This window comes from Pongo abelii, chromosome 16 (genome assembly GCF_028885655.2).
Source record: "Pongo abelii isolate AG06213 chromosome 16, NHGRI_mPonAbe1-v2.0_pri, whole genome shotgun sequence".
NCBI lineage: Eukaryota > Metazoa > Chordata > Mammalia > Primates > Hominidae > Pongo > Pongo abelii.
The window spans coordinates 53,885,571-53,904,302 of record NC_072001.2 but is presented as its reverse complement, the minus strand read 5'-3'; the positions used below and the strand labels follow the sequence as shown (position 1 = coordinate 53,904,302).

General features: G+C 36.0%; 1 protein-coding gene and 1 pseudogene across 5 annotated transcripts in view; both read right to left on the bottom strand.

The window, feature by feature from the left end:
- The window catches only part of AP4E1 (adaptor related protein complex 4 subunit epsilon 1), a 98,071-nt gene that overhangs the window by 54,152 nt on the left and 25,187 nt on the right, over positions 1-18,732 (bottom strand). For all 5 annotated transcript variants that reach the window (XM_002825448.4, XM_063716148.1, XM_054531469.2 and 2 more), the window contains 6 exons: positions 17,156-17,229; positions 10,294-10,416; positions 10,083-10,192; positions 3,747-3,886; positions 1,961-2,073; positions 1,730-1,848 (listed from right to left, as the gene is read on the bottom strand). In XM_002825448.4, coding sequence (XP_002825494.2) covers positions 1,730-1,848; positions 1,961-2,073; positions 3,747-3,886; positions 10,083-10,192; positions 10,294-10,416; positions 17,156-17,229 — 679 coding nt within the window. The remainder of the gene's footprint in view (positions 1-1,729; positions 1,849-1,960; positions 2,074-3,746; positions 3,887-10,082; positions 10,193-10,293; positions 10,417-17,155; positions 17,230-18,732) is intronic.
- Positions 3,895-9,212, bottom strand: LOC129050108 (DDB1- and CUL4-associated factor 13-like; annotated as a pseudogene).

Sequence of the window (18,732 nt, the reverse complement as noted above, 5' to 3'; positions counted from 1 at the left end):
ATCTCTGCTAAAAATACAAAAATTAGCCAGAAGCAGTGGCGTGTGCCTGTAATCCCAGCAACTCAGGAGGCTAAGACAGGAGAATCGCTTGAACCCAGGAGGCAGAGGTTACAGTGAACCGAGATCACACCACTGTACTCCAGTCTGGGTGACAGAGAAAGACTCCGTCTCAAAAAAAGAAATTAACTGAAAAAACTAAACTAAAAGTATATTTCATTATCTTAGTCTTTTAACTTTTCTGCAGATGAGAAAAGAAAAATTTTTAAGTAAAAATCTGGGGAAAATTTAAGCTAACATGCTAACATCTGGTAATTCTATAAAATACTAAAATGTGCATACTGTATCACTTCTCTAAATCTCCCCTAAAGAAACACTCACCTATATGCACAAGAAAGAATACATAAAGGTAATGACCTGTATGCAATTACATGTGATTACATTACACAAAATTGTGACCTCTGTCTTGAAAAAAAACTGATCTCCACTACTGGCTTTGATGAAGCAGGCGGCCCTGTTGGGAGTCCACATGGCAAGAAACTGAAAGCAGCTCTAGCAGCTAAGGACAGCCTACAGTTAACAGTATCCAAGTGAAACCCTCAGTCACAAAAACTCAGCCACGAGAAAATGAATTCTGCCAACAATCACATGAGCTCGAAAGTGGATTATTTACCAGTCAAGCTTCAGGTGAGACAATCGCCCCAGCCAATACCTTGACTGCAACCCCGTGAGACCCTAAGCAGAGAACCCAGCTAAGCCATACCTGGACTCCTGACCCACAGAAACTATGAGATAATGAATTTGTATTGTCTTAAGCCACTAAGTTTGTGGTAACATTGTTATGCAGCATAAGAAAACTAATATAGCACAGATAGCCTATCAATGATACACTGGATAAAGAAAATGTAGTACATATACACCATGGAATACTATACAGCCATAAAAAGGAACAAGATCATGTCCTTTGCAGAGACATGGATGAAGCTGGAAGCCATTATTCTTAGCAAACTAATGCAGGAACAGAAAACCAAATACCGCATGTTCTCACTTATAAGTGGGAGCTGAACAACGAGAACACAGGACACAGGGAGGGGAACAACACACACCAGCGCCTATCAGGGAGGGTGGTGGGGGTGGAGAGCTTTAGGAAAAAGAGCTAATGTGTACTAGTCTTAATACCTAGGTGATGTGTTGATAGGTGCAGCAAACCACCATGGCACACATTTACCTATGTAACAAACCTACACATCCTGCACAGGTACCCTAGAACTTAAAAAATAAAATAAAATAAAAAAGAAGAAGAAAAAAAAGTTAATAACATAAGTATTCAGCACTGTGCCTGGTACCTTGAAAATGCCTCTTAAAGATGAACCTCTTTCTATTTGGTTAAAATAAAGATAATTTACTGGTTATAATTTTTTAAAAAAGAAAACTAATATAGTAGAGATAAATGAGTATTCAAATATTCAAACACGGATGCACATAAAAAACACAACAAAAACATTGTAAACACAAAGAGACAAGTAAATACCTATATTTAAAAGACCAGACAAGTGAGATGGCAGAGAGAAAAAACAAAGTAAATAGTTAAGTGATAGATGGTGGCCATTTGAAAAACTGACAGCTGAAGGAGTTAGCTGAGTAAAGTGAAAGGTTTCTGAAGGAAATATGTTAACATTTGGTTTGTAAAAAAAATGTTATAAAAATTTATGATTTAATGTACTTTGCTCACCCAACTCATAACTTGAAGAAATCTCTGTGGATAGAACACATTTTCCATATCCAGTAAAGTGAGATAAGACTGAACTGCATAGAGTCTTAATTGCTGATCTTCTGTTTCATCATCAAAACCTACAAAGAAATTGATACACCATTTTAATTTCCATAAACTTATCTAAGGACTCCGTAATAAAAACATTTAACTTTAAAATGTTTACTTTACAGAATATAATAGTCTACCAACCTTCCGCTAGTAGTCTCAGAAAGTTATTGGGAATATCAGGATGCATTACATCTCCTCCTACTGAAAACACAGCATTCATTGTCTGAATAAACCATGCATTATCAGGAGCATATGTGTCCACAGTGTTAAGAACAAGCACACTTCCAAATGTTACTTATTAAAATTACCCTTCTGTAGCAACCTTTTAAAAAATAACCCCAATTCATCCTAGTATGGCAGTTTTACCTTTAACCTCTGCCATAAATTGTTCTGTACCCCAGTTTTATGTAAAATAGGTACTCAGTAGAAGCTTATTTAATAAACTTAATAAACTGAGTTTATGTCACTTTGGCACCACACTTGCACAAAACAGTCATCCAATAAATAAATGTGAAATAACTGAAAGAAACAAACCAGCTAACTAGATGCAAATAATGGAAAATTATATTCTTCAAAGAAGAATATAATTCACTTCAAAGAAGCTAAATATTGTAGTATGTCTACTTGAACAAATTATAAACAATTGTTTAGCATCTTTTCTTTTCTTTTTTTCCTTTTTTTTTGAGACAGAATCTTGCTTTGTCACCAAGGCTGGAGGGCAGTGTGCGATCTCGGCTCACTGTGACCTCCGCCTCCTGGGTTCAAGCAATTCTCCTGCCTCAGCCTCCCGAGTAGCTGGGACTACAGGTGCACACCACCATGCCCGGCTAATTTTTTTTGTATTTTATTAGAGACAGGGTTTCACTGTGTTGCCAGGCTGGTCGCGAACTCCTGAGCTCAGGCAATCCTCCCGCCTCCGCCTCCCATAGTGCTGTGATTACAGGTGTTTAGCCTCGCTTCTAATCTGTTCCTCATCAGTTCTAAAGTTCTATCATTCTGCTGGCCAGAGCTACAGCACTGACTAGGACAAAACTACACTTAAGCAATTTCCAATATAATTTCATTAACAGCATTCACTCACTCTTTTTTATAATTAAACAGTAACTTTTTTTTTTTTTTTTTTGAGACGGAGTTTCGCTCTTGTTGCCCAGGCTGGAGTGCAATGGTGTAATCTCAGCTCACCGCAACCTCCGCCTCCCAGGTTCAAGTGATTCTTCTGCCTCAGCCTCCCTAGTAGCTGGGATTACAGGCATGCACCACTATGCCCAGCTAATTTTGCATTTTTAGTAGAGACGGGGTTTCTCCATGTTGGTCAGGCTGGTCTCAAACTCCTGACCTCAGGTGATCCGCCCGCCTCAGCCTCCCAAAGTGCTGGGATTACAGGCGTGAGCCACTGTGCCCGGCCTAAACAGTAACATTTTTTAATGAACAGAATATCCTTATGACCTGTAAAGTTCTTCTGACATTTAAGAAACAAACATGAAGAAGAGTAACATGTTAATAGAGTTCCCAACTACTTAACTGTGACAATTTCCAGCAAAAAACAATAAAGGATAAGCTTTAGCATCCTGACCACTCCCACACACCCTCCACTTTCCCCAAAAAGCAAGAACTTTTACTCAGAAAAGAAATCAAGATAGAAGTAGAGATGAGGCAGGACTGAAAGAGGAATAAAGAGGATAAAGGTTCCTCTATCTTCCTACTCAAAATACTGACTACATGAATAAAAGAAACCAGCAAAAAAAAAAAAAGCCATCTCCTCAGAGGTCTACACAAATTCCTTTTTCTGACAAGAGAGGCTTGAAAATCAGGAATAAAAAGTATTGCTAGGTCTCTGAACTCAACTTGCAAGTGACCATATCTATAACAATCATCTTAAAGTCACTGCGTAACTATTTTAAGACTCGTGGTCCAAATAAAAGGATATTTCTCAGCCAGCTCTGCTATTTTGCCGACCAAATTGACGACGACATACTCTTCTTTGCTCTGATGTAAATATTCAAGCATTTTCTGGACAATAACTGTTATATTCTGTGCATTAGTAATTCTGTAAAGAAGTTCCAGAGTCTATTTAAAGAAGAAAAATTAAAAACAATATTATAAAACCATGCATAACACCAATGAGTACAGTAACCTAAAGGTTGACCATACAGTTGATTCTTCTACTTTTATGGAGATCTACTGGGTAGTCAGTTAACAGGTAAGAAATGCAAATTTCAATGAAAAGCTTAAGAAAGGTAAAATTATTGTCAAAAAAATGAATTATGATCAATTCCAACGTCTATAAGCTTTCTACTGAGATAATCACAACCTGACATCTCTACAAGACAGAACACCTAGAGACTAAAAAGTTAAAATACAATAGATATATATTTTCTAAAAACATAACAGCCCTTAAATATACAGTACCTACAGCTATGGGTGTATATATATGCAAGTGTATGTATGTGTGTATAAATCTAGTCTTGGAAACTATTTCCCATGCTACAGAAGACAGCAGACTATTTCCCAAACAACAGAAGACACCACTTGAGTGGGTTAGGTAATTGAAGGCAAACAGGTTTTGTTTGGATGGACAAAGACTGGTGGCTCAAATGCTTCAAAGCCTAGCAAAGCCTAGGTTCAAAATCTCAGTCATCAAGGAAGAACCGTTTTATAGCTACTTTTTTTTTTTTTTTTTTTTGAGACAGGGTCTTGCTCTGTCACCCAGGCTAGAGTGCAGTGGTACAATCTTAGCTCAATGCAACCTCCACCTCCTGGGCTCAAGCAATCCTCCCACCTTAGCCTTCCAAATAGGTGGGACTACAGGCACGTGCCACCATGCCCAGCTAATTTTTTGGTATTTTATAGAGATGGAGTTCGACCATGTTGCCCAGGCTGGTCTTGAACTCCTGGGCTCAAGTGATCCTCCCACCTTGGCCTCCCAAAGTGTTGGGATTACAGGCATGAGCCACTGTGCCTGGCCTGTAGCTACTTTCTTTCTTTTCTTTTTTTTTTTTTTTTTCTTGAGATGGAGTCTCACTTTGTAGCCCAGGCTAGAGTGCAGTGGCACGATCTCAGCGTGCCACCAAGCCTGGCTAATTTTTGTATTTTTAGTAGAGATGGGGTTTCACCATGTTGGCCAGGCTGGTCGTGAACTTTCTAAGTGCTCTAAGCACTTTCTAAGTGCTGAGGAATATACCTCTTGCTGCTTCAAATAAGATGAAGGAAGACCAATACCCATTTGCACGGCTTTCCACAGCTATAGATTAAGGTTTTAAAAATATAAGTCTCAGAAATCAATATGAGAAATACTGAGAAAGCATCATTTATTGGTGTTTTAGGATCAGCAATATTAGCTGCAAGATAATTTCCACATATTTGTCAAACTTGCTCAATATATTTAGGGTTCTAATTTTTCAATCCTTACAGCCAGGACTTAAAGCACAAAGGATAACATACTTTGAAAGATTTTTTTTTCAACGCTGAAAAGAAGTTTTATTATCTTAACTTGACCCAAATTATAATATTATTTATAAAAGTTATATAAATACAGACTGACTGTTTTGTAAGAGTCAAAAAGCCAAATATAAGTAAAGCACTAGAAATATATTCAGTTATAAAAAGTTGACATTCGTCTAAATGTTATGTGGAATCATAGGAAGAAACATCATTGTAATCATTATTCAAAGTAATGTTAAAGATAACATAAGAGATGTTTGGTCTTAAATGTCAGTTTGAATGTGCAGTGTCTACAATAATAGATCAGAGAGAATATACAGAGTATATCTGTAATTAAAACAGGAAAAAATGAGTTAGTTGCAAATACTGTATTCTTCAATAAAAGAATGCAGATTAAGGATAAAACAGTTAGATAGTCTTTATCAACTAGGCCACCTTTAAGGATCATTTTTCAGGGTAGCTAAAAGGAGCAACAATAAAGCTCTACACATGTAACTAAAATGTATGCAATTAATCGAGTCCCATAACTTTTATTTGTAGAGTTCTCAAATCAAAAGTAACAATTATACATCAGGATTGTTAGGAACACCAATTATTTTACAACTGCCCCTACATGTTTCTTCTTCTCTGACACAACTGGCACAGATCCAGGCTTGCTGTGTTTAATACAATTTACTTCCTTTCTTCGACGAGCTTCTTTCATGATGCGCTGTTCCTGAATCTGGCTGTAGATAGATTTTGGTAGATGTCGATGACAAGCTATATATTTTATATGAGGATGATGCTGAAATTTCTCCTTCAATTTCTAGTTATAATCTTTGGCTGCTTTTTCTCGTGATGTAAGCACACCAAATTTCTCAGAAGCATTAGCTTTCCACAGGCAAATGTTCATTTCATCAGATCCACACATAATATACTTGCTGTCAGAAGTCCATTTTACACAGATAACATGTTGTATTCACTTTGTGTGATATACCTCCCTGCTTCAACTTTTGTCTATAGGAAAGATTCAAATAGCTTTATCGAAACTAGCAGACACAAACTCTTTCCCAGTGGGAGGGTAATCCATGTCAAGCACTGCAGATACATGATCCATATGGAACATTACAGGAGTGTCCAGTGCACACATATCAAAAGTATGTAAGTTATAGTCTTCATTTGCTGCTGTAAAAATGAAAGCTTCCATAGGGTTCCAACAGACTGTATTTGTTCTCATATCTAAGATAACCTTTTTCAAAGGAGTAGCTTGCCTCATGTTGTACAGTACTATATTCCTGTCAGACGCACAAACTTCCCAAGAGAAATGTCTCAATTGGGTTAAATTTAACACTACTTACACTGTCAAATCCCCAGGTCATTGAACATATAGGATTAGTTCTTTGTTCATCCCAAACGTCTACTTGCTGTCCACATGTGGCAAAAGCAGCTTCTTTCCAGTGATGATAAACCCCAGTATACACTGTCTTTCCTAATGTTGTATGTAATGGTTCTTCCTCATCTCCATAGCCTGGCCCATCCATTTTCCATTGTTTCACAGTTTTGTCACCACCAACAGTGAAAAAAGAAGTCCCACAAAAGTGAGTACATATTCCTTATACAAAGCCTTCATGTGCTTGTATTGTACGGATACATTTCTGTTGAGTCAGGTTCCAAATTCTAACCTCTCCACCACACGCCCAGAAAGGACAGTACCCAGGTTCCTTGGATGCTTTGCCAAGCAACTGACTCCATCTTGGTGACCATCCAGCAAAGCAAGGAATGGTTTTGCAAATACTCATTCCATTTTGGTAGCATTTAAAGCTCTTACATATTCTCATGGGACCTCAAAAGGATGTAAGGTAGGATCACAGTTTCTTGGAACTCTCTGTAAGTCCAACTTGGTTTCACAGACATAATTGTCCAGATTCTGGCTCAGTATCTTCATCCTCATCTTGGCTGCTCTTCTGGCCGGACTCCACGAGCTCTTTGCTGTAAGTTCTGTCCAGTGCCCGATTTTTTTTTTTAACTGTTTTAGTTAATGTGTAACACCACTTAAATCTAAAAATACATAGGCCATCCCAACAATAGTTTTCAACTTATGGAGCTGCTTCAGACATGCTCCCTGTGAACTCCAAATTATGTTATATAGTTTTAGATAACATACATCAAATTTATTTCCTATTCTAAGACCATGAAATATGGCGTTTCCAGAAGTGAATGGGGTATAGTGTTACAAACTGTATTGCCAGAGGTCTTTTCTGTTCAGATTTGGTAGCTCCCTCTCACCTTCTCTCCCCTGTATATGAGAGAGGTAATAAAACCCGGTAAAAGGGAATCCTACCCCAAGCTACAGATCACCAAACATCCAAGGACCAAAGTTCTCGCCGTATCATTTGATAGAGGTTAGAAGTGACAATAGCATTGAAGAGACAGTACTTTAGTGCCATCTTTGGGCACCAAGGACACTCAGTATCTCCTCAAAGAATTCAAATCACTTTTCTCACTGCAGGTAAGGGACCAAACAGCTCAACCTTCATAATTTTAAAAGTCACTTATTTTCCCTTTGACTCTGATTTTTAAGTGAAAGGATAATTATTAAATACAATAATATTATAAACCCCCTATCTGTGGTTTTGCTTCCCATGGCTTCAGTTACCCACAGTCAAACAGAGTCTAAAAAATATTAAATGGAAAATTCCAGAAATCAATAATTCATAAGTTTTAAATTGCATGCCTTTCTGAGTAGCATGATAAAATCTTGCACCATCCTACTCCATCTGGGTCATGAATCATCCCTTTGTACCCACACTGTATATGCTACCAGCCCATTAGTCATAAAGCAGCCATCTTGATTATCAGATTGAAAATATATAAATATATACACGGTTCAATACTATCTATGGTTTCAGGCATCCACTGGGGGTACTAGAACATATTTCCATAAATAAGTGGGGACTACCATACAGCAATAAGAAAAAACTGTAACTAAGTCAACTCTGTTCAACTTAGTACTCAACTATACAAAGGAAATGCATGCTCTGTATCTGTTAAAGTAGAAGGGCTGTATAATTATTTGTTACTGTCTCTTGGAGCCTTCTTATTTTTCTAGGATGTCTACACACAGAAATTAGTACATCTGCAAACTGCCCAGATCCAAGGCATGTAACAATTTTCAGACTACTAAAAATATGAAATAAATAAATATATATGAAGACAAATTTTTTAAAAAAATGTGTTTCAAATGCCTTTTAAAATTTAAAATTTGTAATCTTCAAAAATTATAGTTGTTTAATGTAATAGTGTTCTCTCAATAAACTCTCCTATTCTTAGCTCATTGCTTTTAAGATATTTAGATGTTTAGTAGATTCTCTTTTTTTAAGAATGTAATCATGTCCTTTGCAGCAACATGGATGCCGCTGGAAGCCATTATCCTAAGTGAATTAATGCAAAAACAGAAAATCAAATATCACTTGTTCTCACTTATAAGTGGGAGCTAAACAATGGGTACACATGGACGTAACGATGAAACAATAGACACTGGGGACTCCACAAGCAGGCAGGGAGGGCAGAAGGGGAAAGGAATGAGTTGAAAAACTACCTACTCAGTACTATGTTCACTATTTGGGTGATGGGTTCAATAGACGCCCAAATCTCAGCATTACACAAAATGTCCATGTAATAAACCCACACATGTATCCCCTGAATCTAAAATTTTTTTTTAAATTCTTTTTAAATCTTTGCTATTTTTATAGATAGAATTTTTTACTCTTAACTAGGTCCCATATACTATTTTAAATGAAGATATTGAATGATTTCCTCCATAAGAATTAAAAGGAATATTTATATGGACACCCAAGTAGACATTGAAGCAAATTTACAAAAAGAAAAAGCTGGAAGGAAGTTAAGTATATTATTATTATAAGTCATATATATAATTATATATATATAAATGTAATATACAAAAGTAATATATATAACATATAGTACATGCTACGTATATGTTATATATAATATACAGACATATATGATGATGATATTATTAAGCCTTTCCTTCCAAGAAGTTCAAATCATTTTATGAATATCTTCATTAATTCTTTCAATACTTCTATCTATTTGGTAGGAAATTAATTAATTTTATAGACATAAAAGAGAACAAAGAGAAATCATTAATTAACATCAACTGCATCTTAAATTGTACAATAACAGGAAATCGTACTAATAGGAAGACCTGGGACCAGAATTCAAGTCTCCTATTGGTATGATGCTCAGATCGAAATTATATTAATGAACCCACACAGATGACTGGACCTAATTCCTTCAACTCATAATTTAAAGACATTCCTGTGGACACCGACATAGTACTTTTTAGAAAAGTTACTTAAACTTTAGTAAAAATAAATAAGCCAGGCGCAGTGGCTCACACCTGTAATCCCAGCACTTTGGGAGGCCGAGGCAGGCAGATCACTTGAGGTCAGGATTTCAGGATCGGCCTGGCCAATATGGTGAAACCCCGTTTCTACTAAAAACACAAAAACTAGCCACGCGTGGTGGCACACACCTATAATCCCAGCTACTCAGGAGGCTGAGGCACGAGAATCACTTGAACCCAGGAGGTGGAAGTTGCAGTGAGCTGAGATCGTGCCACTGCACTACAGCCTGGGTGACAGAGTGAGATTCTGTCTCAAAATAGAAAACAAAAAAAGGATTAAATACATCCAAAAGTTAAAATATACACACGAGCAAACATACACACTGCCCACCACTTTAATCTCGCTATACAATGCCAACAAAATTTTTAAAAATTTTTAACACTTCACATATACTATTCAAAATACCAGTTTACCTCTCTTTTAATAATGGGATCAGGATGATCTAAACATTCAATTATTGTCATCTGGTGTTGAAGAGCCAGAGCAGGATCCTGTTGGATAACATAAGTAAGAGCCTTCAGTCCTAGAAACAAAGACACATTATACAAAGTGAATTGAAACAAATACACAGCAAATTTCAAAAGCTATCTCTGTAATTTCTGTCAAAAGAACCAATCATCTTACCTAAATATTTTAGATTTATTTTAGGTGACAGAACAAATTTTCCAATGCACTTGGCAGCCTTCTCAAGTAATTCCGATTTAGGATAAATAGAATAGACTGTATGCACACATTCAAACAAAATAGCTAGAAAAAGAAAAAGAAAAATGGCAGGTATCATGGTAAGGTATTACAAAAGAATGTATTTGTGTAGAACTTGTAATAAAACTAATTGGAAAGTCCATTTTAGTCAAAAATCTTAAGGACTTTTCACAGAAACAAATGCTACTATTTTCAGGCTTACCCAGTTACTAGGATTAGGTTACCACAATACAAGGTTCAAAAAATTATATTTACTGGTAATAATTATGCATTTATTAATGGAACAAGTATTTACTGAACATCTCCTATGTGCCAGGCATGGTTTCAGTACTATGAATATAGCAGTGAACAAAATAGATGGAAAAAAAGACCCTGCCCTCAAGGAGCTCACATTCTAATGGAAACATCAATAACATATTCATTATTCCTATATAAAAAGATACTTCCCACGCTCCTTTAATGCTTTGAAATGATTTATTCTCAAATAGTTTCGACTGTTTACATGCCAAAATTGTGTATGTAGTTTATTTCAACATAATCATTTTATAGGATGATCCAGTATTTATTTCAAAGATACAGTCCCTACTCATAAATCTTCAAACTGTTCTTTAAAATAACCTCAAAGTAGATAAAATAATCTACTGGACATCTTGATAGCATTCAAATTTTATTTTCTGATACAGTTGAAAAGTCTCATCACTATGACAGATGATCAAAGTGAATGATCAAAATGGACACTAAAGTTTTTTTCAAATTATTTGAAAAAGCATGAGTCAAGCAGTTGGAGCTTTGCCATGGTAAAGAAAAATCACTGAGAGGACATTAAGTCTTATATGTTCTATGGAATCACAGTATCAGAAGTGTGACACAGTGAAGGTCTACAGAATCAACACTTAAAAACTGTTCTAGTACAAGTTGAAGTATATCAAGTGTCCTGATACGATCACTCCTTCTCTATTTCCAAAAGCTTAAAATATAACCAGACATTCTCTTTATGTACAAAATATATTCTGAATATTCAGCTAGCTATGTTTTACACTATGTTGTCTATCGATTAATGCACAAATAAATTTTGTGGAAAAAACTTCTATAAACCTTTTTTTCTCAAATTTACATGGAAAGAAAAGACAAAAAAAATTTAAAACCTCTTCTATAACAGAGACAGAAAAAAAAGAAATCAGAAATATTAATTTTTCTTTAAGAAAGGAATTGACTTTAAATGAAAACTACAGAGTAAGTTAGCTGAACCTAAAGAGACTTTGTATATTCAGATGCTATGCTATAAAATGTCTTTACTCTGTGCTGTGAAAAAAGTTCGCTTTATGATTCATGAACTAGACAAACTAAACAAAGAGGACCTTAGTCAATTGACTAATAAGATAAGGCAGTAACAGAGAAACTGCCACTAAATCCAGCCTTCAGCCTATTTTTAAATTGCCACTAAATCCAGCCTTCAGCCTATTTTTATAGGCCTGTGAACTAAAGAAAGATTCTTACATTTTTAAAAGGCTGTAAAAAACAAAACAAAAAACAAAGGAGAATATGCAACAGAAACCTCCATGACCTGCAAAGCCTAAAATATTTACTATCTGGCCCTCTTTTCAGAAAAAGTTTGCTGAACTGTGAACTACCATGACAGTCCTAAGATTTCAAATGATGATATCCAATTTCCATCATAACTGACACATTTTTCATTACGGCTTCCTACCATTAAGAACTTTCTTGCTATTAAACTGTTTTACTAACAAAAGCCTGCCATTACCCATCCAAAATTTAAACATTTATATTTAGATGCTCATAAAGTTTCTGGGATGCCAATATGGGAAAAAAAAACAATAGTTCAAAAACTGCACTTATTTTTAGTTTCCTTAGGCATAATTGAGCTGAAAATGAATTTACTGGATTTTTAAATTATTTTCTCACCTAGAGCTAAGTCATTTTATTCTCCAACTCTACAAATATCTAAGTATAAGTTCATAACTGAAAGAGCAGCCACTCTGCTGTCTCCTCTCTGTGGTGGTGAAGTAAAATACAACTGAGAATTTCTTTTTTTTTTTTTTGAGATGCAGTCTGCAACCTCCACCCCCCAAGTTCAAGTGATTCTCCTGCCTTGGCCTCCCAAGTAGCTGGCAGTACAAGTGTGCACCATCATGGCCAGCTAATTTTTGTACTTTTAGTAGAGACAGGGTTTCACCGTGTTGGCCAGGCTGGTTTTGAACTCCATACCTCAAGTGATCTGCCCAACTCAGCCTCCCAAAGTGCTGGGATTACAGGCATGAGCCACCGTGCCCGGCCACAGCTGAGTGTTTCTAAACTTAGAAATACAACATGGAACTTGGTTACTCTTCAGTACTCTTGGTTTCTCTTGGTACTAATTAAAATACTACAAAGTATAAATTACTAAATTAAAAATTAATAATGTTCTATCATTTATGACACTGCAGTTTCATCATAGATATTTTGGGTTGGATTATGTATGCTCAAACAAAATGTGAAGTTCTTCTGACACCTTATCCCTCAGAATAGAGTTTACTCTCACTTTAATTAAGTTAAATAAGTTATCTATTGACATTATTCTGGCAGGAGAGAGGGGGTATCACCCAATGGGAATGGAATCCAGGTTCTCTACTGTCTCCTTTGATACCTGGGGAGGGAGAGGCTCCTGGTTATTGTTGGAGGGAGTATCAACTGATTCTACCCTGCCTGGGAGAGAGAGGGGTACCTCATTACTGCTTCCTTTGTGGCCTCCAGTGACACTATGAGGGAGTGGCCTCTTTATCGCTGATCAGGAGTGGAAGTTCTGACTGTCCACCAGGCTTTCTCTAACACCCACACCTCCGAACCCTGGCCACAAAGAGGGGAAAATTACCTCTTTACTCCCTACTTCCAGATGGGAAAAATCCAGACTTCCCAAGTCACCTCCACTGACAGTGTAAGGAAGGGGCCTTCCTTATCACCTGGCATCAATGAAATTCCCAGCTGCCTCTTGGGCTTCTGTCACCACTCTAGTGGGGGGTTAGGGAGGGTGTGTTGGGGCACCTCATTATACCTGGTGATGATGGAAATCTTGGCTTTTTCCTCAGCCTTTGCTGGAGGGGATGGGTCCACAGTTTTTTCCTGTGCTTGGATGGAATAGAGGGGTTATCATCTAAAAGTTTTCTACCTTGCTAATTTCCCTTTTCTTCTTGGTCCTTTGGTGAGAGAGGGCAGGCTTTTCTGGGGGTGTTTTTGTCTGCGTCTGTTGGCATTTCCAGACTGCTGGCTCTTCAGTACCCAGTCTGGGGTGCCCGAGGCAAAAAGAAAACCCAGGGTATGCACCACTGTGTCTGTTTCTTTCCTTGTGTCCTGAGGTCTCTAACCAGCCTGACTTGTTCTCCACCTTCCTGAGTCTTATGTTTCTTATACATAGTATCCAAGGGTTTTAGGTGAAGTTAGTGAGGAAAAAAACGGAAAAGTACTTCTATCTACCTACTTTTGATGGCTTTTGTCCCTTGTACTCCATTTTATATAATTCTCTCAATTTACTGATTTATTAAAAATGACATTCTCATGTTATCAGGACCCTATCCAAAAGCCTTCCATACCTCCGGATTTACAAATACAAACCCATTTGGCTGTTGTGACAGGTCCTCCACAATACCGCCCTTCCACTGCTCCCCACCATAAATTATCCTTTCAGACTGGTGAGACATTGTCTCTGAAACTGTTTTTAAATAGCCCCATGTCTACACCTTCTCTCATGTTCCCTCCACCTAAAAGCCCCTTCAATCTCCCTTCTGCCTATCTAAATCTTATCTACCTTTCAGGGTCCTATCACATCAATAAATCCCTATCTGTGCCCTCAGGCCCTTAATGATCTCTACTTCCTCGGAACTCCTACAATACTTATTTCCCTGAACCATCCCTTCACATTCTGCCTTACACTGGTATTAAGCTTTCATGAACAAGTTATCTTTCCACTACATTGTAAATTTCTTAAAGACAAAGGTCACATATTAAACTTCTTCATATCCTATACACCACTTTATACAATGCCTGGCACATAGCAGATATTCAATAGATGTCTTTAATGTAATTTATTTTTTGATTAGACACTAAATTGTAATAATAGAGCTTCCATAAAAATAAAATACAGAAAGTACTAATAGTGAAACCCACTTAGATAACTGATAAAGTAAATAACTTTTTCTTCCTTTAATTCAATTAAAGCATATTACTCATTAGCACAGTACCAGCTACTGAGATATGCTGGTTAATAAGAGAGACACAGTCCCTGCCCTTATGAAGCTTACAATTAAAATTAACATTCTTAAGCAGTAAAATACCTATTATCAGGATTGCTAGCAAATACTCTACCACTGATATAATCAATGTAAGTTATAAGCTCTATCAATACAGATACAGAGAAAAGCATAACAATGAAAAACTAAACAAAGGAAATGAAACAACAGGAACTATAAGGTTTCTGTAGCAAGGTGAAACACTGGACCAAGAGCCTGCAAAGAAACAAACTGTTGGTGTTGGTTCAAGCAATCTTTTTTTTTTTGAGATGGAGTCTTGCTATATAGCAAAGGCTAGAGTGCAGTGGCACGATCTTGGCTCACTGTAACCTCCGCCTCCCAGGTCCTGGTTCAAGCAATTCTCCTGCCTCAGCCTCCTGAGTAGCTGGGATTACAGAAACGCGCCACCATGCCCAGCTAATATTTGTATTTTTAGTAGAGATGGGGTTTCACCATATTGACCAGGCTGGTCTTGAACTCCTGACCTTGTGATCCGCCCACCTCGGCCTCCCAAAGTGCTGGGATCACAGGCGTGAGCCACCGTGCCTGGCCAAGCAATCTTAATAAAAGGGTCGTTCTGGAAAATATTAAAAAATATTTCCTTAGGTATACAGTATTCTCCAAATCAAAAGGAACGGGTAACAGCGGTTATCCCCAGGAAAGGAAACTGGATGATGGGTGATAAGGGTGGAAAGGACACTTACTGTTCATTGTATACCCTTTTGTACCTTTTGAATTTTGACCCATGTGCATATATTACCTATTCAAAAAAATTAAAAAATTAAAGCTGAAATGTCAATTATTAAAATTAAAAAAAAAACTTTCTGCAAGGGAAAAAAAAAAGCAGATTTTTAACTGAATTTTAAGCAGAATTTCCCGAAAGACTTTCAAACCCTTATCCTGGACACTGGTTATATTGCAAACAAAAAAGTTTAACTTACTTTAACTTACTGGAAAAATTCTGACACTTTTCTAGATCTTCTCAGAAAATCACCTGCTTCAATAAGGGTCATCCACATCTGTGACCCCTTATTCTCACTGCATAGCAGGAACCTATATAATATCAACTTTTTATTACACTATATACTCATAAGGACAAGGCCTGTGTCCACCTTATTCTTCCCTTTACCTTCCACACTTAGCATGGAGAGATACATAAGTCAATCAACTCTTTCCTCAATCCACACCTAGTTTAAAACACAATCAAGTTTTTGTTTCACAGGCACTCTATAAATGCTGGCTGAACAAATTAATAAAGCATCCTTATTACCTTAATTACCATTCACACATGCAAAACAAAAATCTATCCTTCAAAGTTTACCACCCCAATTCACTACCATGTGCATTATTTTTCTTGTATTAGTCTCATACACACAATCCTTTTTCCTTATTTGGACTGCATCTTTGTCAAGCACTTTTTATTGCAGTTAAACTAGTTCAATTTCTGTCCTCTGGTCTAACCTACGCTTCTACAACCATTGTTCTTAAAGGCCCACAGGTTATCCTCGTCTTAAAGAAAAAGTAATGCTCTTCATTTCCTACTTCATGTAGGATTACCAGATTAAGAAATGACTTCTCATTTGAGTTACATCTCTGTGCCTCTTCTACTGTTGTCCTCCGGAGCATGCAAAATTCAAACTGTTCTACCTTTTAAATAGCTCCAAATATCTCAATTTCCTCACTGAACTTTCTCAGGCTAATCAAAAAGAATAGCTCCTCCCATTGGCTGTTAAAATTGGAAGTTTTTTTGGCTACTTTCTCAGTTTTCTACCCCCTTCCCTCAACTTACTCTTGTCTCCTATTACTAATTTTTAAATTGTATGTAACAATTTATTGTCTCTTCACAAAATAGTATACTATTATTCTACATCTATATATTCCTGTCTATATCCTATTCATCCTTCAGATGTCTTCTTAAATATTACTTTCTCAGGAAAACCTTCTTTATTCTTCCCCTCACCTAAGACTAGCTGTTATATTCTCCCACTATGCCCTGCAATTCTCTTTTGTAACATTAACAACACCTATCCCTGTCCATCAATCTAGTTTATAAGCCCCATAATGTTTTATTCACTGCTGTATTCTAAGTACCTCGCATAGAGACTGACAACAGAAATTTAATAAAATATCTGACAACTAGTTGATTGATTTATTTAAGAACTGTCTTTGAACACCGTAAATTTTTACCAAGTATGGAACAAATCTATGGAGTTATCTTCACAGTCAATTAGATACTTGAAAAAAAATAGATAATTGATATGTGTTTTCAATAGAGACAATTATAATAATAAACTTAGGTCAACATTTAGAACATGCCATGAGTTCAAATTACTCTTTATCTATCAGTAATTAAATGCTTACATTGAAAAAATAATAATCCAAAGAACTATCTTAAAATCAGTGTATAAAATTCTATTGGAATTTATAGCATTCTAACACAGATTTAACTGCAATACTAAAAAACATTATTAGTCATTAGAGTAATATTTACATATATTACCTACCATATGTGACATTGTGATTTAACTCAGCTCTTCGTAAGGATTCATCAAGAACATCATACATTAATTCACTTGTCCTGTTTAAAAGATATTTTATTTGCAGTAGAATTATAGTATTCTAACCCAATAAAACACAGTTTTTCAAACTTCTCTTTAAAACTGAGGCTCTACAGAAGAGAAGTGAAAGAAATTCATTTTATGATGAAGTTATGGAAATTTCACTTCTTAAAAGGTTTGCTGTTTTTCATGAGCTGAACTTCCTACTTTATCAAAGTTGACTCGTTAACCAATGAGATATATATGTCAATCAACTCTTTCCTCACTGTGCCTAGTTTATAAACCAAGTTTTTATTTGGTTGAACATACTATATTTTATAATTCTCTTTCAATAGAATATTTCTAAGTTACCATAGTAATACTTCATATATTCATATTATTTCAGATAGCATATTAACTGTATTTTAACTAGATACCATGAAAAAGTTTTCAAATACTAGTCTTTCCTTGAGTAGTAACTAGGTTCTTCAGAAAGAAAATTTTTACGTATATTTACATTAAATATAAAAAAAGATATTTTGTGGAATTAATAGGTTTGGACGATTCATATGTCATTATGGTCACTGATTACAGTAAGAATAACTGTGATGAGGAAGATACTGTGGGGCAAAAAAAGTGCACTAGTGCCCTAGCACTCTGCCTCCACACTTGTTAGAGAAATGTCCTCTCCAAGAGGCCAATGTGAAAAACTATAGCTTCTTAGCTGGTATTTTGTATGTTTTACAAATTCAAAAAGCACTAATAGAAGAAGAAAAAAAATACCAGCAACACAGGATACATACAGTGGTCTTGCAGAGAAACTGTGCCATAAAATAAATGAAAAATCAAAATAATTTGGGACTATATAAATTAATTACATCTTTCAGAAAATGTCTTTTTTTCCAAATACACAGCTAGAAAGTTCAATGTTAAGTGCATGTACTTTCATTCTGTCTTGACTGAAGTATAAATATCCAATAATTAAGAATCCAGAACCACATTCTAAAATCCTTCGTTTTATTGTGTAAGCATTTCTTCCTCAGAAGATAACCATACAGCAGACATTACCAATCCTTCACTGCCCCCCAAAAAAATTTGGTAATATTATACCCAGATTATAGTCTAGTTTCTCAGTTTTAAAAGCCAGTGTCTGGCATGTGTCTTAACCACATGAAATGAAGAAACATCTGTGAACAAGATCAAGATAAATCTTAATAAATCTAAGAAGCACAAAACTACAAAACACAAGAAAATATTCAAATAGATATAAAAGACCATAAATACAACAGACTTTTCCAGTAAATTGGTTTTTTCAATTAAATACTTTAGAATCCGGTCATAACTTTTTACTTTGCTACATTGAGCTAATAATGTCCAACAAAATGTAAGATTTATGTTAAAATAAAATCTCATTAGAGTTGAGACAAAAAAGGAGAAAACATTCTAATGTTCTATAACATTATAAGAAAGTTCCACTCTATTCATAACTGAGCCTAATTACTAGTCACCTGAGTGCTGTGAAGGTAAGGACTAGCTTACTCATC